This window comes from Falco cherrug, chromosome 9, assembly GCF_023634085.1.
Source record: "Falco cherrug isolate bFalChe1 chromosome 9, bFalChe1.pri, whole genome shotgun sequence".
In the NCBI taxonomy this organism is placed as follows: domain Eukaryota; kingdom Metazoa; phylum Chordata; class Aves; order Falconiformes; family Falconidae; genus Falco; species Falco cherrug.
In genome coordinates this window covers 17,969,342-17,996,667 of record NC_073705.1, presented here as the reverse complement: position 1 = coordinate 17,996,667, position 27,326 = coordinate 17,969,342, and the positions used below count along the sequence as shown (strand labels likewise).

Genomic DNA, 27,326 nt, shown 5'->3' with positions numbered 1-27,326 from the left:
TACTTACCTTCACCCCAGAAGGGGTGTGGAAAACCAGTCCAGGGGAAAGGAAACAAACAAACAAACCCAACAAAAACAAATCATGGCTGTTTTCCCAGGAGCAGCATTATCAAACGTGGCTGGTCTCCAGCACAAGTAAATACATCTCACCCACCTTAATGCTGCCATTCAGCTCTCTGAAGCTCCTCACGCCTCCTTTCAGAAGCCTCCACATGGGCTTGTAACCGTAGCCCTGCAGCACGCTCCTCCAGCACCTGGCAAAAGCCCATCCTGCCCACATTGCTCTGCTATCAACCTGCAAAACACTGGCAGCCAAACCCTCAACCAGAACCAGCTGACACTGCTCCATCAAGGGCCCTGCTAATGAGCTAATTTATAGCAGCTGAGGGTCAGGTTTGGTGGGGGTGGGGGTTGTTGGGTTTTTTTGGGTTTGTGGTTTTTTTTGTAATGGCACAGATGAGCTTTAATTGCACCATTCTGGTGTGTGTTGGCAATGTGCTTGAAAGAGCTGAGTGTATTTGCGTGTTCCTTCCAAGATGCGTAGCAGAAACAGTCTGCTTGGAAGCTCCATGGTTTAGACGCCATTACCCAGGCAACAGGGAGGAAGAAGAGACTGTTCTGTCAGTGAAGTGCAGCAAGAAAAACTTGAGTTTCAGGTCACTGCCTTAATCATGAGGCATCTCCCCGCTGTAGCACAGATGACCATGGGAAAGTATCACTGAGTGAATGAGGATGAGGTGCCCAAGTGTGTTGCAAAATCCTGCCGCCCTTTGCATCTATTCTGAACTTGTGGTAGAGGGATGATAACATCTCACATCATCACAAGGCATTGGGAGGATAAATCAGAAATGTTCCGACACTGTGGTTACCAGGACCTGCCACTGCTGAGATCAATGGGCTGCAGCCTGGAACACATAAACAAGAAATTGTGAAACCATGCAATGTCACTGCTGACCACAGGATAGGAAGAGCAAAGGACCATGTTGTCCAAAGCACAGACCTTGCTCTGCACTGGAGTTGGTGACATTGAGGGGATCCTCATGTGGAGGGTCAGAGATTTCATCTCATTTTTCATGTTTTCTAGCCCAGCCAAACTTTCTGGTACAAATTGTAGCTTTTGCAGTCATAAAAGACAGGAGTTGAAGTCTCTGACATCTCCTTCTGTAAGTAGCAAGACCTCATTTTAATATGCTGCTTCCTGATTTCAGACAAAGAAATATTTGTGTAGGCCAGGGTGAAACCGGTTAAGCAAGAAAAGAGGGGCAGATTGAGAGACAGTGAGAGGATCTCCAGTCAAAGGAAAGCATGGCATGATTAATTAGGGAAGGCAATCAGAGTCTTCGGGAAGGAACCACCATTGCATGTAGCAATTTCTGGTAAGAGTGGCAGTGGTAGGATCTGTTCTTAAGGAGAAGGTGCAGCAACACATTTGCTCTCCCCCTGATGCTCGGTGGTTTCGTTGTGCCGTCTGGGGTGGTGACGCCACCAGAAGAGCCTTAACGTTAGCCTTTCATTTTTCATGCAGATACAACACTTTGCCTCTCACTGGCAAGAGATGTTTGCAGCTGAACAGGTAGACCCTTTTCATTCCAAATCAGTCACGATTCAGCTCCACCTCCTCCCAAGACCTGGCACCAAGCTCCCTCTTACAGGTGGTGTTTGGCTGTGCCCAGAGCTGCAAAGCAGGCTCCCCGCTCCCTGTCCTCAGCTCGGAGGCTGTCACACTTGCTCCAAGAGCAGAAGCCCCTGATGAGCTTGCCTGTGGCATTCCCCTGGGCGATGGCTTTCTCCTGTCCCCTAGCCCAGTGAGGTACTGGTGTTGCATTGCTGATGGTCTGGTACTGACCATCCCACATGTGGCCCTTCCCAGTGGGGCGATGATGCCTGTGCGTCCTGCCACAGAGGTGGGTACAGCTCTGTATGCGATAAACACAGTTGTCTGTGAGGGGTTATAAGCACTGTGTGTGCCCAAGTGCCACAAAGAGCCCATCAGATGGGATTATTTATTGCTGACAGCCCTTCATGGAAATCCAGGGTAAAATATGAACTCTATGGCTGTCTGTGAGCAGGAAAGGGCACAATTCAGTGGTATCCCAAGAAATTTTCAGGATCAAATAGAAGGGGTTTAAATAAAGTAGAAAATGATCTGTGTGGTAGCCAGCTCGGGCCCTTAATGGGTGAAAGCCTCCCTTGCCTGTGGATGCTGTGGGAAGCAGGCTGGAGGAGGGAAGGGGGGAAACAAGTCCTTTCTGGACGGGGAGCTGTCTGGGCTGTGGCGAAGGAGGGCTGTGCATGCAGCAACCCCTGCCCTCCCGCCGGACGGTGGGGGTCCCGGCCTGCCCTGCCTCCTTAGGGATAGTTACCTTACCGGGAGCGAGTTTGTGAAGCAGCTGCTGGTTTGGTATCAAGCAAAAAGGAAGGAAGTAGGAGAGGGGAATGAGAGGAAGTGAAGTAGGAAGTAAGATATCCTGAAAAGTGTATGTACTGTAGCCCTCTGAGGTGCTCTGGGTCAGGCACTAATGGAAAAGATACCAAAGGAACTGAAGTCTTGTACTGCAGCAGTTGCCGGCCCCATATGTATATGTGTGTATATATATATAAATACACAAACAGTTGTATTTGGAGCTGAGATTTGCAGCTTGCTAAAGGGTGGATGCTGGGCTTTCACCCTGGCTCTCATACCATCGCCGTGAACCAGAAGCCCGCACTGTGAAATATAAGATTCAGAAAAACAGTAAGAAAACCTGGGGGCAGATCTTCAGCTCCTGTAGATCAGTCTTTCATACAGAGGCTGTTCTGCCACATCACCCTCTGAAATAATTGTGATGTGAAAACAAGTCATCTTTGTCCACGTGTGAAAAAAGCTCACAAAGCTGCCCCCTTCTCCTTTCTCTTTACGAGGCAGGTAAGGGCTCATTTAAAGGAATTACTTCATAGCTAAAACCATACAGGGAGTGAAGAAGACCTACAGTGCCTCATTTGCTTTTCCTATCAGCATTTGCTTTTTGTCACCTGTGTGTGTGCAGAGAACAGTGCAGAGAATACCAAACAGCTCGCAAATTGCCTGTTGCGACCCAGAATTCACTTAAGCCTGCAGAAAGATAGATTTTGTTTCACCCTTTTTGCTGCTGGTGTGGAATACATTTAATCAGAGGAAATATTTTAGACTTAAATTAAGGCCTGTCGTGCTGAAAGCACACATACTTCTCTGTGCCTGGGCACAGGTAATCACCAAAAACTTATCTGGCTAACGTTTTGTTTTCTGCCTACCTGTGAAATCAGAACTCTGTCTGCATTGATGACTCCCCCCGAAGGACTCTGGGGCTGCGAAACAACACATGTGTTGTAGCAGAGCCTGCGAGAGAGCTTCATATAGCTCCCCAAAAAACCACATTAGGGCTCTCCCTCTCCACCACCTTACTACGGGGGGCTTACACTTCCACCCCTCAGGGGTCGTGCTAGACACTGGGGTTTGCAGCCTCTTGTGACCTTCTACTTCTTTTCTTTTAAGCAGGTAAGAAGAGCCCACCTGCCGAGGACAAAGTCGTGCTGACACACATGAAGATACTGAGCAATGAAGGAATCCAAAACCCCGGGTTGATCCCAGAGGCTTCCGCTGGCCCAGCCTGCAGGGAAGAGCCCCAGCTCCCCGGTGCCAGCCCGCCACTGGCCCGCCAGGGGACCCCGAAGGCGGCAGCCGCCCCGGCAGACCCTGACTGTGCCGATGGGCTGGCAGGCACAGACTGCGTAGCCACGCTGCCCGACCTCAGCGCCTTTGAGTCCAAGTGCCGACTTCACAGATTCTCCAAATTCGAATCCGAGGACTCGGGGGTTGAATTGCCAAGTGGGGCCAATTCTCCCTCAACGCCGACGGGTTCAGAGAAGAGCTTTGTGCTTCACAGCAGAGACTCATTTTGTGACTCGGGTGTGCTGAGCACCTCTTCTTCCCCAGAAATTGACCATCTGATGATGAGAACGCATAAGGAGCACGCCAGGAAAGTCAGCCACCAAGATCCAGAGAGCCAACAGCAAGCTGAGTACTACAGCCAGGAGGCAGATGCCGTGCAGGGTCCTGCAGCTTCCCCTGAAGACCTCAGCATCCCTCAAGAAGAAAGTCCCAATGAACATTCTGACCAGAGCGAAAGGCAATCTCTGGAAAAGGAGTCCACCCCAGAGACGGACCTTCCCAGGGAAAGCACTCTTCCCACCCCAGGTCCCATAGAAGAGCCAAAGACAGTTGCTGACAGCTTCCCAGAGAACTTTGGCAGCATGCAAGACCTTCAGATCCACGGCCATCAGCTGAAGAAGTACCCCACAAGCGACAGTCTGGATGAATACATGGATGAATGCTGTAGACTGAGCGAGGTAAGAAACACCTAAACTGAAGCTTAGAGCCAGGCCTGTCCAAATACCTCAGTCAGGGTCTGAGTCCTGTGGGTTGTCAGGAGCTGGGACACATCCCAGTGAGTTAGAGAATCTCCCCTGCAACTGTTGTTGTAAGCAGCAAATCATGGCAAGCGGTTTTTAAGAGCTCTTTTCATAGCAGTTAAATCCTGAAGCAGTTCACATATATCCAGTCTGGGTGAGGATGGCTAATGGCTCATGGAGATCTGATGTTTCAAAAAGCCCCAGATTAGAGGACGGGCTCAATTCTGGTCCTAAAATGAAGGTTGTGAAGTTAGTCATTGTTGTCTGACACACGGGATGGGGGGCAGAACATTGTTTTCTTCTCAAGGTCGAGTTATTCCTGTTCCTGGGAACTGCTGGACTGCCATCGGGGCACCAGAATGTGGAAAGAACTTGTCTAAGGGGTGGCTCGTTTCTGTCCAGGCCTGTCCTGTCCTCTCCAGTCAGCTTTGTCAAATAACGAGTGAGCAGGGAGCTAATGCACAGATCCAAATCCTTGCCGGGCTGGATCGGAGCTCCCATCTTACCTCGCCAGTGCAGCTGTGATGGAACAAAACTGCAAAGGCATATTTTCAGCAGCTTGTCCCGCTCCAGACTCCCTCTTTTTTCTGCTTGCTGGATACACTGTGCCACTGACAGGAGGATGAAAAGCCCTTCTGTGCACCTTCTCCTGTAGTGGATGCTGGCAAGCACTCACCCCAGCACATTGCCCAAAGCCCTGGGCTACCAGCATGCAGACAGGTCACTGCCTTGCCTGCCCACTGCAGTGGCTCCCGCACCAAGGAAAGACCTAACTGGAGAGGTGATTCATGACAGAGAGATGGGCCAAGGAGCCCCATGAGCAAAGGGCTGGAGAAGGGCAGACTAGGCGGAAAGGGTCACACAGCAAAAACATCCGATGGTGCACAACGGGGATTTCTGTTCAGGGCATTTGTTGCGGTAACAGTGATGGATCGGAAAGGGAGATGGGTGGGAGGAAGCCAAGTGAGAAGTGCTGTCTGCTGTGCAGATAATTTCACCGTGACCTCTCTGCCCAGGCCCTGAACCATCATTCCTCCCCAGCATGCCAGACCCTCCCAAGCAATGAGGAAGGTCAGCCATCGCCCACTTCTGCTAACTTTGCCTGTCGAGCCCGTACAAGTGAGGCACGATCCCGCAGAGCAGCCTCTCCCCCCAGCTGTCTCACATACAGCGGAAGATGGATGTCTATTTTGCACAGTCCTCAAACAGTCAGCGCCCTGGCCTTTTGGCAGAGAGTTCAGAAAAGGACCAGAGCAGGAGAGTTTGACCGCAAGGAGACTTTATAAAATAAAGTTACCTAAATTCTCTGTCACACTCCAGAGGGTTTGCAGCCAGCTTGGTCTTGTCTGACAGCTCTGGCTGCCCATGAAATTCCTTTAAATCATTTGTGAAATGGAGCCTCCCCAAAGCAGAGCATTTAAATAAACAAGAGAATAAATTAGAAAGAAGGTGAAGAGGAAACGAAGCTCTTGGGAGCTTATCTCCCCTTCTTTTTAATATCCTTGCTGGCTGAGTGCTAAAGCTCTGTGCCCCAGAGCACTTTTCTTTCTTTGTTTTTTGAGCTGTATAAATACAGCTGTGACCTAGATGCTGGGGAAGCTTGCCCCTCTTCACACAGCACCTCCAGGCTGCTGTAGCCATAGACCAGCACCTCTTCCAGCTGCCAGGATGCCAGGTAGCACCCAGGCTGATGGGGGCAAGGGATGCCCACGGCTGCCGCTGCAGAGTCTTCTGCCCTTGCCCAGCCTGTGCAAGGCTGGCCTGCCCTCACTGTCCTGCAACGGAGGTGGGACCCGCTCGGAAGGGATGCCCAGATGTCCATGGCTGAGGGATGCGCCTGGCTCCCCACAGTGAGGAGGCTCTGCTCCAGGCTTACTCTGTGGCTCTCACGTGTCCAAGAGACAATGTGGTACATAGGGGCCAATCTCTTGTCCAGCCTGATGTCATCTGAAGGGCTCAGATACCCCTGGAAATGCAACCAGTGTAATCTGAAAGGTAGCAGGCCAGCGCAGAGCATTCCCACTCTGCTCAGCAAGGAACACAGCAAACCAAATTGTTTTGTTGCATCATTAAGTCCATGTCAATAGAGATGCAAGAGTGCTTATGCCGGCTTAATTTGACACCAGGTGAGAGCATTATTTAATTATAACTGACAGCATCCTCAGTTCTGCGGCTGGTTTGGGGAATGCAGCTTCCAAGCGAGAGGGGACCAGCTGCGTGTCCCCAGCCCACTGGCTGCAGCAGTGCCAGCACGGTGCTCAGCGGCACAGCCCAGTGCCAGCATGGTGCTCAGCGGCACAGCCCAGCAACTCAGGCTGCCAGCACTGGCCGAGCATGGCCCTCCGCACCCTCCCAGCTGAGGCTGCAGGAGGGAAAACACCAAAAAAAAGAAACTGGAAGTGACCAAAAGTTTGACCATTTGGATTCATTCAGTGAATGGCTTCGGTGGAAATCTAGATGGAATCATTTCAGCCTGGCGTTTCTCAGACAAAGCTTTCTGATCTTTTGTTTTGAACTGTTGTTGTTTTGAAATTTGCCTACATTTAGAAAGATGAAAGAAAGTGGAAGCTGTCAAACAACAAGTGAAAGAACTTTGAAGCCTAAATAAAAGCATTTCCTTTTAAGCCAAATTAAATGTTTGGGGTCAGTTTGAAGATGCTAGCTTTTGATGCTTTTGCTGTGCAAACATTCCCTCACGCTTTGTGAAGTTTGCATTTAAAGCCAGCCCATACCCCTAGAAGAAGAGAGAGGGTGGAAGCATCATCATCATGAAATGAATTCCCCCCCCCCATTACTGATGCAGCGCTAATTATCCTGGGCTGAAGTAGTCAAAATACTTCTCTGCGGAGAGCGGCACGGTTCGGGGGAGGTATGGGGCAACCTGTGGCCATCAGCCCATAGCCTGTGCGTGCTGCTTGGAGGAAACTAGAAGCTATCAGCAAGCACAGCCCCTCCTGGACAGCCGGGTGGAGCCGTCAGAAATATACAGCATGATCCCCCTCTTTCCTGTTATTCACAAGCCTTTTGGTGCTGTCAGCTTCCAGTGACAAATGCTTCCCGCTCTGCCTGTGGCGTCACCCAGCAGTTGCTCCAAGCCCCATGAGTGTGTGACCAGGGTTTGCCATTAGGGACCATGCTGCCTCCGTACTGGCCGTGCTAACACGGCGGGAGTGGGCAGCGAGGGATCTGTGGGAGCGTGGAGCAGGGTATAACTCAGACCTGTCCGCAAGTGAGGAGCATTGCACAAAGCACAGAAACCTATGACATTGCAAGAAACATCGGTGAGCTCTTGCCTGAACAAAGAGGAGCTTTGCCTGCAACCTAGTGCCACCCGTCACCCTCAGCTCCTGCTGCCAGGCCCAGCTCAGGGCAGATTTTCATTGATCCCAGCTGAAGAAAAGCCCATTGCATGCATCAGAGTAATGGCAGGAATGCATGGGACAAAGCACTGGTTAGATGATCAGAAATGCAGCTTTGATTATGCCTCAGTTGGACGAGAGGCTTGAAAGCAACCGCCCGTCTTGCAGCTCCTGCCGCCCTTCAGACCTCTGCAGTGCTCAGGGGCTGAGCACGATGGCACGTGCACGGGGGGGCATGCTCACACCACTGCTACTGGTGGCTGCAGGGGAAAACTGTTGGTTTACCCCAGTCAGAACAGTGACTGGAGGGCTCTGGATAAGCCAGAGCTCCCAGTGCAGATGCTGATCCTGTATTTTTAAGTTTCCTAGGAAATCTGTGGGGCAGCACAACAGTGATGGTTTGTCGGAAGCTGAGCAGGGACCCATGTACTGAACCCTGTTCCCAGAACTCCACCAGGCGAGCACCCACCGGGCAGAAAGCCCTTCAGTTACCTGGCTGTACGGCGGCGTAGGGCACCACAGCTCTGCAGGGGCTAAACTGTAACGGGAGCGACTCGGCAAGCCTTGGGTTCCTCTCCTTCCAGCAGTGGGTCTGGCTCAGCCTGATCTACCCAAAAGGAAAATCTGGCATTATTTACGCATTATGTTGGTACTTCATAGTGCAACTTTAACCATCTGATTCAAAAATTGTGTCAGTCTGATCCTTCGCATCTTCACCTTCAAACAAGTGGGTGAGATGGTTTTCCTTCTTCGTAGGCTTCATCGACTCAAAAATGGGCACGTGGCTTTTGTTCTAACACTACTGGGCAACCCCCGTGTGGGGAACAGGAAACATTTCAGTCCCGTTAAGTGAATGTTTTGGGAAGCTTTGGCGGGGAGGACAGAGGCTGGAAGAGAATCATCCTGGAAAATGTTTGCGGTTTTCCTATGGTTGCTCACCCTCCACTGCTGGCTTAAAACTGCTGAGAGGAAAATATTTAGACCAGAATGAACATGACAGACCAGGTTCTACGCAGCACTTGGCATGACCTTAGAAGACAGTGAGGGCTGGTTAGGTATCTCCAGTCCATGGAAAAGAAAGCCCTGGAAGGGTCCCTAGAGACACCCTCTCCTTTTGGGGGCAATCAGCTAAATTACACATTTTTTTAGTGTTTAACGCCTGCCATATCTGAGCCATCCTGAAGCTAATGGGCCTTGTGGCAGGGCAAGCAAGGTGAAGCATCCCCCTTGAAGGCTTTCCCCCTTTTGCCTGCTGCCTGCAGAGGCAGCTGGTCCTGCCAGGATGGGCAGGCGCCAGAGGCTGTGCCTGATTTGCCTTTTCCTCATTTGTGCTGGCTGGGATCACTTCAATAAAGTGCAAAATAATTTCCTATTAAATAGCCCAGACTGCCTGCTTCTGAAGGCTGGCTGTGAACTGTATCAAGTCCAACCTCTATCTGGTTTAGGTCCTCTACAGGGGTAAATCCACCTTGCCTCAAGGCAGGGAGCAACTGCTCAACATCTTGTCCCTCTCATTTTCTGAAGGCCTGTATCTATGCTCAGGAGTTGGAGGTTCTCTCTAACTTTTGCTAAAAGCCAGATTTTCTTCATGCCTGCCCCAAACACACCTTTGCTTAAGCCCTGGACACAGAGCACTGGAGATCAGGGCCACTGTCCCTTCTCCCCCCGCTCCCTGTAACCCTAGCAGCTGCAAATACTCATCAGGAACTTAAAATATCAAGCGCAGGACAAACACGGAACCAAAGGAGGGGTTCTAACAGAAAGAGGTCACACTCAAATGCTTTGTGCTTTCTCCCCAGCCCTGAGGTTACGGACGCATGTTTTACTTTACCCTCTTTTCCAAGAGCTCCTCTGTCCCTTGTAGTCTTCCCCTCTGTTTCTGCAGCTACAACGGGTTGGATTTGGCTTAGTGTCTCGTTAGGGCAATACAGACATTCCATCCGCCACTGCAACAGCAAACTGGCAGAAAGGGGATTGTTAAACGTGAAGAAAGAGGGTGTGGTAGCACAAAGGCTGTGTTTCCCAGGATAATGAGGAACTTCTGACTACCTATTTTGGGTCAGCGTAAAAAAAATGACTACTCATTTTGTGGCAGCTCAAAACTGCCCAGTTTCAGAAGCCAATACTCACATACCTTCTGCAAGTCACGCTTCCGAAGCTGGGCAGCCCCAAATCCCTGGATGCTTTCAGATGTATCGGTTATAGTGCTTTTGATTCAAGCTTTTCCCAGCAGACACCACGTAGGCTTTGTTCTCCCTGCGGGTCCTGGGGCTGTGCCCCTTCCCACCGCACAGACACGCTAAGGGCTCGGTTTTATGGCTGAGTAGCCTTTGTCTTGCCACCGCTCCTGCAGGCTCTGCCCGAGAGGAAAATAAAAATCATGAATGTTAATGACGGGTTGGCTCGGAGTCATCACCGGTTTTCATGTGATTTCATGTGACCTCTGTCCCAACCTCAGACGCAAAAGCATCTGGACATAATAATACCTGTTTATAAACAACTTTGTATCATCAGTTGTTTAAAAAGAAGTAAATCCTAATGTTGATTATTTTTGAACACACCATGAGCTTTCTGTCATAATGAAAAGACAGGAAGAGTCCCAAGGCTGGCATTTCCCCAAAAATGCAGATTGTTGTGGGAAAGGAGACAGAGCAAGCTTCCTGCTTTTGTAGAGAGAACTTATTTTTTGAAGTAAGATAAACTTAGAGCGCTGCTTTTGTAAATATTGAGGCTTATTTTACTTACTGATATCACATGCACATCAGCAGGCAGCGCCAAGGTGGAAGCGAGCCCTGCATGTGTGTGTGAGCAGCACGTTCAGAGCCCGCCGGCGGCACGGGAGAGGATGCTCGCTGTGCTCAGGGAAGCCTGGGGGCCAGGAGCGGCGAGGTGCTAAGCAGGAGGCTGGGAAGCACCGCTGATTTTCCTCTGCCACAGAACTGCCTGTCTGCAGCACTGCCGGTGGCTGCGCAGCACTGGGGTGCTGCAGGTTCTGGCACAGAGAGATCCGTGGTACAGAACACCCTGCCAGAGCCAGGCAGCAGGGTTGACCCTGCAAACTTGCTTCAGGCATCTCTTAGCGACTGAGAAAGCAGTAGCGGGGACGTAAGCTGGGATCTGCTAAAGACCACTTTGGCAGCTCGGTCCAGGCATGCATCCCTCTCGCTGACCCAGCGGCAATGAGGCTCTGAGTTCAGCCGTGCCATAATGGTTGTGGATTGCCAAAGGCAGGTAAAACCTACCCTCAAAGTTGGCCACACGGCAGCAAATCACTGCAACCTGCAGATGCCTGCCTTTGGGTAGAAGCCAGGCTCAGCCCCAGTGCACCTAGGTGTGACTTGCCCGAGGGCTCTGGGCTAAGGGAGCCATACGAACCCCAGCCATCTATACCATACAGTAGAACTATATTTGTTTGTAAGGGTCCTGTGACCAGCAAAAGATGAAAATTAACCTGGCAGGTGGAATTAGAAACAGGCTGTCAGGTTCTGCTCCGTGTCAGCCTGTGATCAGTCAGAAGAGCCCCTCTGATGGCACGTCTTGCTGAGCAATCCAGAAAAGAGCTGTGAGCAAGCTATAGGCCTGCTATAGCTCAGGTCTGTACATGTAGCTATACTCAGGTCTGAGTATGACCTCAGGTCTGGCTGTAACCAAAGCTCCTTGCAAGGGGAAGCCTGAGCATCTTTACCATGGCCCACAGCTGCCAGGGGTGTACTGGGCTCCCACCCACAAGTAAGGGTTGCTCTGCTACTGCTGCATGGTCTAAGATGCGTTATCATTGCAGGTGAACCAAGGGAACAGCAAAGCCCTGGGATCTGGTCTGGGATACCTGGAACACATTTGCCAACTGATTGAGAAGATCGGGCAGCTGCAGGAACACAACCTGCGTCTCCAAAAGCAAGTGTGCAGCTTGCAGAAAGAACAGAAGATGAGCCAGATAAAAGAGGTAAGCAGACACCATAGTATCTTCCATTAAAAGCTATACTCAAGGCCCAGATGCGAAGTTCCATGTCTGTGTGAGGGAAGATGCTAATTTACTGGACCCCACGCTCACCTGGGCTGGTTGCTCTGGTTTTCAGGGACCCCTCGCCCACCACAGTGGGCTCAATTTCCCTTGGGATGGGCTTGGGTTTCTGTTCTTGTTCAGTGTTGTTTCGCAGGTGTGCTTGCTTCTGTTGAGTTAAACAGCATCCCTCTCACCCCATGCAATGGCCAGCTCAAAGTCAGTAGCTTTAACTTCTCTACGGTTGAAAACGTCAAGAACACATCTGCCCCCGTCAATGCTATCAAAACAAAACATTCAATTGTGTTTTGAATTAAAAGCTCCTTCTTTTCTTTCTGGTTTCAAACCCCAAAATCCCAGACTTTCCCACAAAACAGACATGGTGGGAAAGAGAAGCAGTGGTACCACTACCCAGCTCCATGCTCTCTTTCCCTTGCCGCGCGTCTAAGCTGCCAAATGAAGAGTCACCGACATGAAACATCTCAGGGTTCCTATTTGTGGTTGTTTCTTTATCAGCCAGAGATAGCTGGGGAATTTGACTGAAATTTGCAAATCATTCCAGCATCCTCCCAAACAGTGTTTTTTAGCCCCTGCATATTTTGTTCAGCTCTACCCCACTTCTGCTTCTCAATTCTTTTTCTTTGGCCATCACACCAGGTTTCCAGCTTTTCTCCTCCCCTCCCTTTTTATTATTTTATCACTCCCCAAAGAAACAGAAGGGGTTTGTCACACTCAGCTGTTTCTTCCCAGCCATGCTGTGGCGAGTCTTTTATTCTCCCGACAGCATCATTCCTCCCCTGGTGCTGCTCTCCCACCTGCTGTGACTGGATCTGCAGTAGGTGACTGCTGCCTCCTCAGAGCCAAAGCCAAGTTTGTGAGTCAGGTTGCAGAGCAGAGTAGCCCGTCATTTCCATGTACCCATCTTTCATGCTCAGAGGAATGCAGCCTCCTACATAGAGCCTGGGAATTGTTAACACATTTCCTGGAGCTTTACAACTGTGAGTCATCGCTCAAAGTAACCCTTCCAAGCTGCAAATTCAGGGTCAAATCCTCATCTGGTGTACGTGCCCCCTCCTCCCCAGCTCCCACTGAAATGAAAAGCACTTGCTTTCATTTCACTGTTTGAAACTTTGATTTTTTTTGTATTTTCCAAGAGCTCTTAGTAGTACCTTCTCAGCTGCACTTGTCCCATACAGTTTGGTGGGGAGCTGTAACATTCAGCACTTGCAATGTGTTCTGCAAAGCAGGGTGCTCTCCCTCGGGTATCTCCATGATGCCTGCATCTCCTTGATCTGAGCAGCTGTCACTTTCCTCTTCAGAGTCATAGCCCCTCCGTGCAAAATAGGGACACTGCCACCCCTGTCTGCCATAGGACATGGATGTTGCTGTCCACATTGCGTTTTGGAGGGTGTCCTGAGGCTACTTTCCAAAGCATGTTTGCTCTCCATGCAGACCATGAACACGGGAAGGTTTCCATGCCCAAGGCACACCTAGGGAAGTCACAACCCCCAGAGCAGAGATGGGCTAGTGCAGTGTTAAAAGCTGGTCATGAGAACTGTAAATAGCCAGTGCTCCCAGTGCTGCTCTTGAGAGCTGTACAGACATCACCACAGACACCGGTGGCATTTCAGTCCTGGGACACAAAGGAAATGCCATTACTCCACATCCTTTGCTTTACAAGATCTCTAAAGCCGTGGGCCAAAAGCAGCACCTTTCAAAGCACCTCCCAAAGGCACACGTAACACAAAGCGCCATGCTGCTGTGGCAACATATACAGATGAGATGTTACGTTAGAACTGTTACTACTTGGGGGTCTCTGGAAGTGCTAAACTGGTGTTGGCCTGCACTGGTTCCAACCCCAATAAATAGTTTGGTTCCCTTTCCACTTCAGCTGGATAAAGCCCTTCTTGCTTTCTGCCCCACCAAAATCTTGTGCAGCATGGTCATGCGGGGTACATCTCCCTTTCCCACCATGCCAGCTACAACAGACGGACACCAGCTGAAGTACCACGTGCAGTGAATTGGAGTGGTAACATGCAAGTGAACTATGGCAGCCCACCAATAAAAATACAAGAGATTGTTGTCTGTCCGGGTCCCAAACCAAATAATATTGTCTTAAAATGCAAGTCATTGTTATGATGCATCTGTTTATTTACACAAATGCCTTAGCTGAGTAGCTCTGCGTTGAGAAATTTGCATTCAATTCCTTCAGGGAAACAAACATGAAAGATGCTGAGTATCAGGCAATTTAATCTAAACACCAACAACCCCACAAAAAAATCTATATTACCAACTCCAGGCAGCTCAGCATTTTAGAAAATTAAATAACTTCTCTGGGTTCTGATGGGTCCTGGAGCAAGGCTGGGCATCCCTCATCTGAAGCAGCTGCGATTCGCCCATACCATCGCCGTGCTCGGTTGCCTGGGGTCATGCAGCCCGAGAGCCTGCACACTTTCTTTTTCTTGGTGTAGGAGTACTTTCTGCAGCACTGCTCCTGTGGAGCTGCCAGCGTCTTCCTCAACTCGTACCAAGACACGAAGACGCTTTTTGCTGGGAGGAACAGACCTCACAGCCTCTTGGTTCAGACTGGAAACCCTTCTGATCTTTCTATCATCCCAGAAATAGGAGCGAATGCTGAGAAGCTGAGCAGCTGCAATGGTGAGTTCAGGTCCCTCGAACCTACCCTCTGCTTGCCACCAGTGGATGGAATAAGCTGACCAGCAACCTTCTCCCTAGGAAAGGCAGACTAGAACAGAGCAAGGTGCTAGTGGAATTAAACCTTAACTGGAAATCCAAGAGATGAGTTTTTAAACACTCTACGCCTAGGATTTTAACGCTTGCCGCCTCACATGCATGAAGCAGGACTTCTTGCTCCACAGCTGTGGCAACAAAGATTAGGATAAATGCCTTATAAAACAGGTCTCTCTTGGAAACTCAGCACACCTGAGTGGGTCTGTTAGCAGAGCCCCTCCACGTGGCTTTAAAATCCCCCCCAGCCAAAGTAGGATTTGATCCAAGATGGAAAGCTGTATGCCTGTTGTTAGTTTCCTACCCTCTCAAGCAGGCACAGAACACATTCCTGGAGGATGACCTATTCTATAGACCAAGTGGAAATAAGCCCCAGCTGCAAAGCTTGGATCCAGGGACCAGCTTTCCCAGAAGGCTGAGAAAGACTGAGCTCAGCCTGTCTTTGGCTTCAGCCAGCTGAAAAGTCTGGATCCAATGTTAGATGTGAACCAGCCCACTAAGTGAGACTTAAGCTTATTTCATACCTTGGGCTTCAGCCTGCCTCTAATACCTGGTGAAACACAGAACACCAGCACACCTCCCAGCAGGACCGAGTCGGTGGAGATGGCCTTGGGGATCTCTAGTGCCGAGGCTCAGAAATTCTTTTTCCTGGCAGTTTTAGAGCAGATCTGGAAGGAAAATAGGACCATGAGGAAGCCATTAGAAAGTCCTGCTGTGGTCAGACACTTTGTCAGAGCATTTACCTTCTTTCCACTGCAGAGTGGCATGAAGGCACGTTGGGGTCTCATCCCATCATTAAGTCCGTAGGGTTCTCATCCTGGCTGCAGTTGCAGCTTGCTGGCAGCACTGGCCACAGGCCACCCTAGCAGGATGCTGCTGAGAAACGAGAGCAAGTCCTTGTCTTTCATTGCAGGAAGCGAGAGACACCCTGAATCAGGAAACAGCCAGCCGATGGTGGGGCTGAGGAAGTCGTCAAACAGTAGGAACAACAAGGAGAATGAGTTTAGAGAAGCTGGTGGTGTGGCTGAGGGACAGGCTTTTCCATCAAAGGACCCTGCAGTGAGAAAGGTGAGTGATAAGCTCGGAGTCAGCTTTCCAGTGGGACCAGTGGGAGAAGTTCTGCTCAGGCGACCGAGAGCAGGGTGCAGGGGGAGCAAGCCAACCCTGCCTGCTGCTGCAGGGGCTGGGGTGGTGGGGGCCAAGGTGCCCTGCACCTCTGCTCCCAGCATTAAAGGAAGACAACGGCAATGGCTTTACGCCGAGAGGGCACCAGCAGAGCACTGGCACAGGGGAGAGGGGCCCTGCAGACAGCAACGTGGGCTTTAGCCCTTGCTAACTCCACGTAACATGTGAACTCCTAAATATCTTCATTATTGTTGCTGGTGAGATTAAACCAAGCACACATTCATTACCACAGATGAAAATTATAGCGAGCCAGTCCTTAGCTGGCAGCGCTTATTAGCAGACTGGCAGCATATCAGTGTCATCAGCTGCCCTCCCCAAAGCACTTCGGGGGAGCTGTGTGGCTGAAGACCAAGGGAGCAGCTTTTCTGAAAGGAATGCTTTTCCTCTCCCTTTCTTTCCCATTGTTTGCAGTGCCTCAGCACTTTCAGGTTCCGGTGGGGATCAGAAGTGCTGAAATGCCAGGGCAGAGGCTCTAATCAGAGTATTCCCAGCCCAGCAGGAAAGAGGAAGGAGTAGGGGTCTCACAGGAAAGGCCTTCCCATGAAATTTCCACCCCAAAGTTGCAAGTAGGTTGCAAACGCTTTGATGAACTTCAGAGGCCAAACAAAGGCTGACTCCTGAAGGTGCTTCATGCTCTGCCTTGCGTCCAGCCAACTGCTGGAGCATGAACATCATTTTAAGCACATGGAAAGCCCTGATGACTTCACAAGACTGCAGAATCAGTGTCCACACTCTTCAAACCAAATCCTTATTCTCTCTTGTTACACCACGCCTTAGTATTGCCACTCAGCATTGCATTTTCTACCCTGAGCATGAAACAGAAAAATTTACTTCTACAGTGCGAGTACTGCTTGGGAATTCTGTGGCACAGGTCCCCAGGCTACTAGATGCTATACAGGTGAACTGGCAGTCTAAATACAAGAGAGGTGGAGGAGGAAAGAGGGGATTATCACACACCTGAGGGACTGAATCCTAAAGAGATAAAGGACCTGACCAAGGCTACGGGTGGGCTCCAGGGCAGAGCTGAGAACAGAGCCCAGTCTGTTCCCAGCGCTGTGAGATGGTCTTGCTGTCTTGTTGACATTTATCAATGTATTTGCCTTTTGTTTTTAGGGTCTGGACATCAGCAAGAACAATTCGGTATGTACTGCCTTTGCAGAATGTATTTAACTCATATCAGCATTCTCGTGACCCGAGCTCCTGTGGCACACAGCATCACACGTGGGCAGAAGAGGCTCACTGACCCCTGACATGTGCTGTCAGAGTAACAGACGTGGATGTATTGCGACTTACTGCGCCTGGCCTGTGGTCCTGCCACCCTCCCTGCAGACAACAGCTAGCTAGCTTCCAGGAGCAGGCTTTCTGAGATCCCAGCAGCACTTGCTTTCCTGGGACACCCTGAACACAACGAGGGACCAACTGCTGAGCCCCCAGAACCTTTCCACAGCATACCTTAGTCCTAGTACTAAACACAAAGGTCTGATATTTCATGAGTAAAGTCTCACTTACGGGCAATTAACTCAATAGCCCTGAAACCGACGTTGCTGAGCCCGTGACCTCAGCTGGAGGTCTGAGCTGCAGACTCAGCAGACCCCCAAGGAGAATTACGGCAGGAGGCTCTGCCAGGGCTGGCACACCTCTGCCGAGGTGGCCCCAGTGTGTGGAGCCATGGCTCTGCTGGTGGCACAGCAGGCAGGCACCTCGGGACAGGGCAGAGCAATGCCCCGGCCATGGTCTGACAACTGCATTGAAAGGGGAATGGTTGGTTTCTCCGCGTTACACTAGTCTTGGGGCATGATCTTTTTTGTTCTGTCCCTAAGGCTTTCCAGCTATTACTCTAGGAAATTTACAACAGTGTAGCAAAAAAAAAAATGAAATTTTTTTGATGCGTGGCTCCTTTTCAGTTCGTGAGGCCAGATGAGCTCAGCCTGGAGAGAACAAACATTAGGGAGGGCCACGGGAGGCTCCCTGACCTCCTGATAATCTCTATTAGCATTTCAAATGTAAGTGCCCAGTGGCTGTGGCTCGCAGAGTGACAGGGAAACAAAGGCTTGATCTCACGGTCCACAAAAGCCACCACCTTGAAAAGGGCTGATACCAACGCACCTGGCCTCTCAGGAAGGAGAAGGGAGTCAAGTTGCTTTTTTGGGTTGTTTTTGTTGTAAAGGCCCCCCTGGGTTCGTGTGAGTAGGTGGGAAACCAAACCCCTCTTTGCCTGCAGCACAGTATAACAATAAGGTAAAACGTGCCTTTAAGCAGCTACTCAGCCCTCCCCAGAGAATGGCCTCACCCCTGACACCAGAAGGAACAGCAGGGTCGCAGGCATGGAAATGTCATCAAAGTACAAGAAGGATGCTGTTACGGACAGTTGGTCCAGCCTGCCTCGTTGTGCCCTGTACAGGTACAGGCTGCCCACTGGGCATCACTGCAGGCAGTTAAAAATACTTCTGTGGGACCCAACTGTTCTGAAATAAAGCAGCTCCCATCTTCTTCCTACCCCCCTGGAGTACCCCCAGGTATCATATGTTGGCCAGATGAGGTCTGCCCGCAGCCAGCCTCTGGTCCTTCAAGCTGTGGTTTCTTTTTGCTCCCTAGGGTGAGAGCCACGCTTGGGGAAGAATGAGAGATCTTATGAGAAAGACACGGCTGAGAAACCAGAACAAGCTGGGGCTGTCCTCCGCTGCTCTGAAGAGGTCCTGCCCGCAGCTGTACAGGTAAGGCAGAGCTGCGGCAGATTTTTCCACTTAGTGTTGGGAGATTTTTGCTGGCCAAAGATGATCCCTCCTTACCTGCTTCTCCGTTGCATGTGGTGGTCCTGGCCAGCACAGCCATTTGCTTCCGTAGTGCCCAGGTGCTCCAAGATCCAAACGGGATAACAGGACCTGTGTGAGAACAGTGGAATCATTAGGGCCCTAAAAGAAGGTGCTTATCCCCAACAGGGCAAGGCCATGCTGACAATCAGCCAGACTCATTCTATAGCCTAATTATTTACCTTTCTGCTCCCTCCTAAGCATCACAGTTAAGGTTAATGCTTTCCTCTGTCCACCTTCCCACCTTTCATCCAGCGGAACAGTAATCCATGTGGCATGATGTGTGATGGGATGGGACAGTCTGGACCAGCTGGAAGGTGTCCTGCCAGAGGAAGGCAAGACAGAGTTTGCTGAGCATGTGCTCATGGCGGGGACCTGCTTGTTGCTTGGGTGAACATTTGGGTCAAGCACAAGGTCTCATGCCTGTTAAGAGATGCCTGCTGGTCCCTTTGGGCAAGTTTATCTACCAGGATAGTGACAGCCTGGCCTCTGAGCCATGCTGTGTGATATGTCTGGCCGAGGGGGTGAGGGTGCTGCCCGCTACCCCTCGCACAGATGCTCCCTGTGCGCTTGCCAAGTCCTCCCGGCTGGTCTGGTGAATTCGGCATGTTTGGGTATATAATTGGGTAACAGGAAGAGCCTAAGTATCTTACTCACCAAAGCCAGCAGCATGAGATGGAGCTGCACACTTCCCCCGTGTTTTTTCAGCTGAGGTCTCTGTAACCTTAAGCAGAACAGCTCAAATGTGCTTAAGTCCTCCTCAGGTTTTAGAGAGGGTGATGGTTGGGAAACAGCAGTTGTTTAAGCACTTAGGAATGTCCCATTGTTCCCCTTAGACAGCCTGTACCTACCTTAGAAAATGCATCAGGGAACTGGGAAGCTTGTAATTGCAGCTGGAAATAAAACCCACCCACCTCCTCTGTAGTTCATGGAGTGATTTTTCCAGCTGGGAAAAGCTTGGTTGGGGCCTGAGCATGCATAACAGGCAAGCTTCCTCCTATTGTTTGGGAAGCTGAAAGAAACACAAAGCAGAAAGAGATCAAACAGTTCCATCTAAAATAGAAGGTAGAGCAGCTGGGGGAAAAATACACACTCTTGTGAACCTGCCCTCTAAACCAGGACTTTATTTGAGCTTCAGAAAAATCCTGTCTCTGTAACTTCCCACTCGTCCCTTTCTCTGCAGCACTGAGGATGCTGCCGGTGCTCGCTGTGTGACAGCTGCAGGATAGGTTCCCAGCCAGCTAAATGGGATGTACAACTGGGCATACAACCGAGTGTACTTCCAGTGAGGGGCCAGCCCGATAGTTCTCGACAGAAATAGTTTTTGCAACTTCCACGCATATACTGGACAACTGCTGCTGTCATGGAAATACTGTACAGGATGCCAAAAGGACAAATTTTTTTACCTGGCTGTAACTGGGCAGCCCCAGTGATCTCGTATGCTGATTTTTTCCAGGTTGCTTTCTGTAGCTGATGACTGGCCTTCACTTTTCTTTCACTAACTTTCTTCTGCCACATATCTACACAAAACCCTTGCTTCTGCTGAAGTCCATTGCCTCTCCTCCTGCTTCCTAGCTCCCCTCCCTCACCCTACCTGTATCTGATCTTGCTTTTTTACCCCACACCCTGCAACAGCAATGCAGTGATGCTGGGCTTTTCACCGGTGCCTGCAAAAGCTGGGCACCTTGCTGCTACGGCAGCTGCCCTCAGGCTCCTTTGAAATAAAAAGTTAGGCTTCATGGATCAATGACAGCCTTGCAAATACTGCTGGACAGAAAGCCAGACCCTTCCTACGGCAGCACCAGAACAGTAAATCAAGAAAGTCTCACTTGTCTGTGGCTTTTGGCAAACCAAACATTGAAGCTCTGATACTCTCAGGCATTTAAAGCCACTGTCTTTGTTGTAATTTATGAAACATGTTTGTCCTGGCTCCTGGTCCTGTTTATGCATGCAGGCACATGGAATTGGCTGGTGTTTGCTTACCCGGGCTTCCCCGGGCTCAGAGACATCTCCCAAGGTCTTGAACAGGTTGGAGGCTGGTGCCCTGCATTAACATCCAGCTCTGAAACAAGCAGAGATTTGTTGCTTTTGACACCCAGTCACACTTGAGTCATTTGGGCAATTAGAGAAAGTCTCTTTGTTTTTGTTTTTATAACTAGGTCAAAGCAAATCCCCTTTCATGCTCCCACTCTGCCTATGATGAGTGATCTGCTTCAGGGCAGTTGGTTTGTTTTCCTTTTCGTTGTGGTGGTTTTTTTGTTTGGGTTTGTTTTTTGTTTTTTTTAACATCCACAGAAGAATTCTTATGATAGAGAGAGAACTTGGTTCTTCCAGCAGGAGAGAGGGGGTCCTGCCAAGGGAAACACACCGCCACAAGACTTGGTGGTTTGTCATACATTGTTCTGAACAGGCTCAGGTTTTCATTTCATTTTCTCTTTCCTGCTAGTACATTTACTCCCGCAAAGCAACATCTATTTTGTGCAAAGGGCCAGAACAGGCTGATGAATTACTTGACCATGGTGTTATGAATTTAAGCAGCACATGGACCTGGAGCTGACCTGTGGCAGAAAAAGTAGATTTCTTCCCCAAATCATTGCAGGACGATCCCTCCACAAAGAGCAAGGAGCTTGCTTCCAGCTCAGATGACACCCCCCAAGATGAAAACCTTTTGCCTTTCCACTGTGACTGGTTTTAGTGACAGAAAATGGCTCTTAATTGACAGCGGAGCATCATACGGCCAAACACTTGCCGTTGTTAAGCAATTGCAGTCTGAGGCTGCTCTGAACAGTAAGGTGTGAATGTAGCCTGGCCTGGGAAAGCTGGGCTGAAGGCTCCGCGGGAGCCGACCTCGGTCAGTTTATTGCCCACACATTGCCACGCCACCTGGCTTCATAAAATGGTATTACAAACAAACCCCAAAAATCCAGGGTTGAAGAACGTTAGCACCTTCCTATCATTTTTCCTTGCTTTCCCTAGCTCCTGTTGAGGACAAGCGATGGGACGTGCAGTGCCCCACTACCTGCCAGGAGTAATGCTGGGAAGCGGGCTGGCCCAGCCCTGGCAGATGTAGCCATCTCAAGGAAAGCATCTGTGCTTGGCAGCTTTTCCGATGCTGTCCCCAACCCCTTTCCAGCGCAGGGTCCAATTTGGGAAGCTCTAGACAATCCCAGCCTGGCACTGCTGTGCAGACACACCTACCTGGGTACCAGTGCGATTATTATTATTTTTTAATGCAGATGCATGGGAACAAGCTAACCTCAAATCACAGTACATTCCTAGCTTCAGTTTGACAGCTCCCAAAAGCTTGCTGCCATATGAGGGCTGCTTTGTGGTGAGGGTGAAGTAGGTTAGGAAGGACAGTGCATCTAACATTACAAAACCCATCTTCAGCATCGTACAGCAAAGCCTGAGAAGGGCCCTAGAGCCTCAGATCCGGGTCAGATTGTGTGGGAAATTACAGCCAAGGGAGACCCCTGTGCCCAGGGTTGAGGAGCAGCCACAGAATTAAACAACATCAAGGCGGAGGTTTTGACCATTCTGTTGTAAAAGAATTGAGCGCTGAACAAAACAATCCTACAGCATTTAGATTAAAAAGAAAACGAATTAGTAGTTGGCAAAATAAATAGTCGGCACCATATCAGTCAGGACTTTGAGCTGAAAAATTTTTCAAATCAAAGATTTGAAGCAAATAGCTGTTGTTGTTATTATTATTATTTGAAATAAATAGTTATTAGCTATTTTCTGTAAATAGCTTTGAAATATCGCATTAAAAAGAAACCCCAAAAGTACAGCTTCTCTTTCTTAAACAGCAGCTATTTTTAAAAAGTGTTCCAACAGGTTTTCTTAGCTCAGACCTCCAGGACTTACCAAAGTAACTAACCCATTACAAGCAAAGAGGATGCGTTACACTTATTTCAGTCATATGTAATAAATAATGGACAAAACCCCTAAGCCGGAGACAGTCCACAGCAGCTAGCTTAGTGTTCTCCTTCAAAATGTTGCATTTCCTACTAACCACTTCAGGTCAGATTTTTTAACTTCCCAGAAATCCCCCCTCGCTTCCAGCTAGCGGGAAAACTCTGGCCACTCTCAACAAAACAATGTTCGTGCCCATTCGTTCTGTTGTGACTCCATGCCGAGTACTGCATTTTGTAGCTTTTTTTTTTTTTTTTTAATTCTGCCACAAATATGTGGACAGCATCTGTTTTGGAATTTCAAAGCGGAGAGGGGGAAGCTGCCTTGGGTGCAGCTTGGGTGATGGGTACATATGCACAGCATATTAACGGTAAAGCCACAGCCATGCGTTCTGACCACTGTCAGCTTTAATTGTATTTTTCTATTTGTTAAGGCCAGATATTACGTCTTCGGAGCTGGGGAAAACCGAGAGGAACTCCATGATTGTTCTGGGGCAAAACACAAAGAACGAAAACATATGGCCTTTCTGATAACCCAAGTCAAATGGAGCAAGGTAAAATAAGTAATGCAGCATGTGTTTCTTTGTGGGTTGGCGGGTTTTTTGCCTCTTCTCAGCACAGAAATGAGACAGTCTCGTTCCAGACATGCTCCAACAAACATGTCAGATTACATGGATTTATGCCAGCTGAGGACTGGCCCATAAACCTTCACTTTAATAGCCTCCCACTTAAAAAAAAACAACAACAAAACCAAACAAACCCAAAAACTCCAACAACCCCCCCCCCAATTTAAAGGCATCTAGTCATACAAGCTACATCACGCAGCCTTTTTACCAGAAGTACAGCAGCAAATTCATTTACCTGCAGTCAGCCAACAGACTCCCAAATCACAGCCCACCAGATGCCTTGGGAAGCAGGCGGTCTGCCATGGCCGCGACTCGGAGACAACCAGGCTCAGCCTTGTCCTCCACCTTCAGGCTCGGCCCACAGGTGAAGGCAGAGGAGCCCTTCCAGTCTCTCCCATTCACCACGTGTTTCTGTTCCAGAGGCAGAGCGGGAGCACCAGCAAACACACAGCCACGAACCTGGGGCTCTGCACTACCTGCATCCTACAGCCATCAACGGAGCAACTCCAACTTGTGCGGGACAGGAAGGGGGAAAGGGGAGAAGGGGGAGGTCTGGAAGGGTCTGTGGACACACACGTGCTCTGCTCTACACGGCTTCGCTCCTGGACCTGAAGCATACTTACAACGGGCAAGCCAGGGGTGAACGTTGCTGTGGGCATCGGGGCACCGTAACTGAGGCTTTAAAGTTTGGAAATTCTTCCTCCTCCCTGGATTAGGAGCAGAGTTACCTGGAACATTGAACCTTTTAAATTATCGTTGCTTTCTGGGGACCTTCTGCAGCTGAAATAAGCTTTCTGGGGCAGCGTCTCCTTGTCCCCAGCACGGCTCCTCCCTTCAGAGCAGCATCTGGCCAACTGTGCCATTTTACCAGCATTCAACAGGAAAACCAAGACATCCTATGAGGCCGTTCCCAAATCCACCACTAGCTTCTAACCCCATGGGCCCACTCCTTCTGCAGACCCCTGGCTGCCTGGCACGGAGCATGCTTGCTGCCAAGACGGGGAAAGGGGCACTGCGGGAACAAGCCCCTCCAGAGGCTCAGGTTTACCAGGCAGCCCAGCTCTGGTGCTGCCAGCCCTTTTTCGGGGGAGCCAGGCTTGAATTCCTACTTTTAAGGTATAGAGAAGCCCTCTGGCTCTGCAGGTGGGGCAGTCACGCTGCGGTGCAGCTCAGCCTGTGCGCTCTCCACTGGGAAAAGGTGGGAGGGAGAGCAGAGCTGCAAGGAAGTTACTCACATATGTACCTCCTTTAGGTCAGGTTAACAACTGTGTAACACCAAGGCTGGGTTTGGTGGCTGCCTTATTGCCACATGTCCACAGATTCCAGACCCAAGGGACAGGCAGCACATGCTTCCAAAGATCCCATGGTGGCAGCGATCTCTGCACACCAGCTGTTATTGGTACCAGCACAGTAATTAATGCACATGGAGTAAAGATTTAACTAAACCAACTTTGCCTCTTGTTAAAAAATTATTCTGCTCCCCTAAATTACAATATAACTGCAAGTCAAGCAATTGCTGTTTAGAAATTCCTCCCCAACCCAAGCTTGCCTGGGAGCCGCGATTTGAGAAGCTGGCAGGCATGGATCAGCCTCAGCAGGCGCAGTCTTCCATAGCAGCTGCTTCACCCATGCTCACCCAGAGCCCTTGGAGTCCTCAAAACCAGGGCAGGATCTCTTCTGAGATTCAAAGCACCCCAACCACACTCTCCCAGAGCAGCTGTAGTTTGCAGGGGCAAGTGAACACAGCAGCTCAAACTCAGCTCTCCAAGTACTCAGAAGGTTTGTTACTTAGCATCTAAAAAAAAAAACCCCAAAGCAAACAAAAAAACCCACACCCAAAACCCAATAAAACCTGCAAAATCCCCAATAAAAAACCCCACATGGCTGTGCTGAAAGTAGGTGGTGTGTTTAACGTTCCAGTTCTCACTGCTGCTGCAGGACTTGGTTATCCACTGTGTATCTTGCTAGCTGCATCCAAAGCTAGAAAGATTTATAACTTGATTATTCTGTGAATAGTCTGTATATCTTCATAAGTACAGGGGACTAAAATTCTACATTAACTTATACCCCCTGTTATCCCTCCAGCTTTACAGAGACCATAAGGAATGTGAATCAATGCAAACTGAATTTAAAGTTTAAGACATAGCATCATGAACTCATATACTCTACCACCTCCATTCACATTATATGTTTGGTAGTGGTGTGGTTTTTTTCTCTTTTTAAACTAAAGTGAACTAGCCCTCTTATCACAGCATTATACAAAATATATTCATGTATTTTCATAAAGAAATATATTTATAATGTGTAACATACTGTATAGTTCTCCACTCCAGGATGCATTGTAACAGAAGCATAAGAAACTTATTAAAAGCATCACTGTTATTGTTTTCAGGCATTTTTTTAATCAACATGTGGGTTGTAGTACAGCAACTGCCCCATTTCATGTTTCAGGTCAAGAAAGGAGCTGCTACCACCAAGCTTTTAAAGAACTTTAGCTCTGGCAGAGAAGCAAGTTTGTTCTTTTGAGGCTGGTGCTGTTTTCAAAGATGCAGAGGGCAAGGAGAGCCTTTGGAGCCTCAGCCAAGCACAGGTGTTCCTTTTGAGCAGCACTGCCTTCAGTGCTGATGCTGGGCTTTGCTTCCAGAGCTGCCAAAGAGGGCAGCACATGCCACTGCCAGAGGGAAGGGTGAGGACACCCAAGCACGTCACTGCTCAGCATCCAGCATCAGGGTTTCTTTTGGAAAGCCTGAGTTTATTAGCAGCACCACAGCCCCAACAGAGAGGCACTGGCTGGCCTCAGGGCTGCTTTTCCTCAGCTTCTCCTTCTCTCAGAGCCCAGGCACCCTCTGGGCAGAGCTTCCCTGCACCTGCAGGAGCCTGAGCCAGCATCACAACAACCACCAGCCTCCAGCTCCACAGTATGGCCAGGCGGCCCAGAGCAAGGCTCAGGAGGGTGTGGAAACAACGAGGTAAGTGCAGTTACTCGATAGAAAGTAAGGGAGAAAAGTCAATGAGACCCAAGTAAAGAAAGTGGAAGCCTGGGGGGAAAGCCAGAAATCCACTTGTGAAGTTAGAAGGCAAGAGTACACTTTTACAGGAGAGAAACCTGCAGGACAAAGGAGCCCTGGATGCCACCAACACCCTGGCAAAGGGGAATGCACTAGGAAGAGGGGGACAACGTATTGGAGGAAGAAACCTCCATGCTTCCCAGCTTTCACCCCGTGGTTGCATCCCACTGCTGCCTGTGCCTTCCCCTCCTGCTAGGGACCAAACAGCAAGCCTTCAGCACAGAAAGCTTCCCAGAGTGGATCAAGGAATTAAGTTCGCTTCCCTGCTCCACCTGTGAACACCTCCACCTGTCCCTGCACACCCCCAGCCCTAAGCAGGACACCCATGATGGGAAGACCCCGCTCCATGCCAGGAGGGACAATCCCAGCAGGGGACCCTAACCCAATGCCCAGATGTGCCCAGGGCCCCCCCCCGCCACCCAGGGTGGTCTGGCAGCCCCCAGAGGGCAGGGGGTCATTCTCCCAGCCCTGCCAGCCTCTGCTGAGCACCTGGGCTCTCTAAGCAAATATTTTTCTGTACACCTCACGGAGGCTTGGGAGGACTCCAGCAGCAGCCAGGAAGGAGCCTGGATCTTGGCTAGCACACAGGGTCGGAGCAGTGCCGGGGCACCCTGCCTAGTTACTGAAGAGGTTTGGTCTGTATTACACCTTTAGTCACACAGTTAATTAACATTACAGACAGCTGCTAAAGACTCATCATAAGGCACATTATGAGCTTATACTCTGCTTTCCCAGACAGAGCTCCACCTGTACCAAGACCATTTGGTTGCCAGAGGCACTCCCTAGAGGAGAAGGCTGTTTGACCCATCTCTGGCTGATGATTTCTCCAGCCTGTTATCTCCTTCACCCTTCTACCATAGAACTTGGAGCAGTCTTTTCTTCCGATTAGTCTTTGCCTGCTTTTAAAGTCCAAGAGCTCTGGTTATCCTGTAAGTAGCAGGAAAGAGCAGCTCTGCTAGAAACATACAAGTGCTGTAAGAAGATTCCTGAAGTTTCTTGTTGGAGCAAGAAAGGAATTGAAAACCAGATCCCACCACCTGTTAACACCTTCCAATCACACAGTATTGTCAGAAGCCTATGAATAGAACAATTTGCTACTTCAGGCAAGATACTGTGCAGTTCTTTGCTTCCATATATATGAGCTGCTCTTCCCCATTAAAGGCCCCTAAGCAGTATCATTAAGATTAC

The 27,326-nt window shown here is 49.7% G+C and overlaps 1 protein-coding gene and 1 long non-coding RNA gene across 7 annotated transcripts in view; one reads left to right on the top strand and one right to left on the bottom strand.

Annotated features, from left to right (window-relative positions):
• LOC102048694 (uncharacterized) overlaps positions 1-24,900 on the top strand; it is a 30,968-nt gene extending 6,068 nt beyond the window's left edge. For 2 of the 5 annotated variants that reach the window (XM_055720721.1, XM_055720723.1), the window contains exons 2-9: positions 3,512-4,365; positions 11,569-11,730; positions 14,259-14,445; positions 15,449-15,603; positions 16,834-16,860; positions 18,316-18,434; positions 22,879-22,998; positions 23,491-24,900. In XM_055720721.1, the coding sequence (XP_055576696.1) occupies positions 3,512-4,365; positions 11,569-11,730; positions 14,259-14,445; positions 15,449-15,603; positions 16,834-16,860; positions 18,316-18,434; positions 22,879-22,975 (1,601 nt within the window). In that variant the 3' untranslated portion in view covers positions 22,976-22,998; positions 23,491-24,900. Of the gene's footprint in view, positions 1-1,526; positions 1,574-3,511; positions 4,366-11,568; positions 11,731-14,258; positions 14,446-15,448; positions 15,604-16,833; positions 16,861-18,315; positions 18,435-22,878; positions 22,999-23,490 lie in introns of those variants that run through there. The other 3 variants (XM_055720722.1, XM_055720724.1, XM_005433317.3) reach the window with 2 other exon arrangements.
• LOC129736805 (uncharacterized) lies at positions 4,372-10,481 on the bottom strand. 2 transcript variants are annotated; one of them, XR_008733885.1, is made up of 4 exons: positions 9,922-10,481; positions 9,619-9,746; positions 8,280-8,394; positions 4,372-4,658 (listed from the first exon to the last, which is right to left on the bottom strand). It is a non-coding gene; the product is annotated as an uncharacterized LOC129736805 (long non-coding RNA). The 2 variants fall into 2 exon arrangements; XR_008733884.1 differs by having other exon boundaries at positions 4,372-8,394.
• Positions 24,901-27,326: the final 2,426 nt, after the last annotated feature.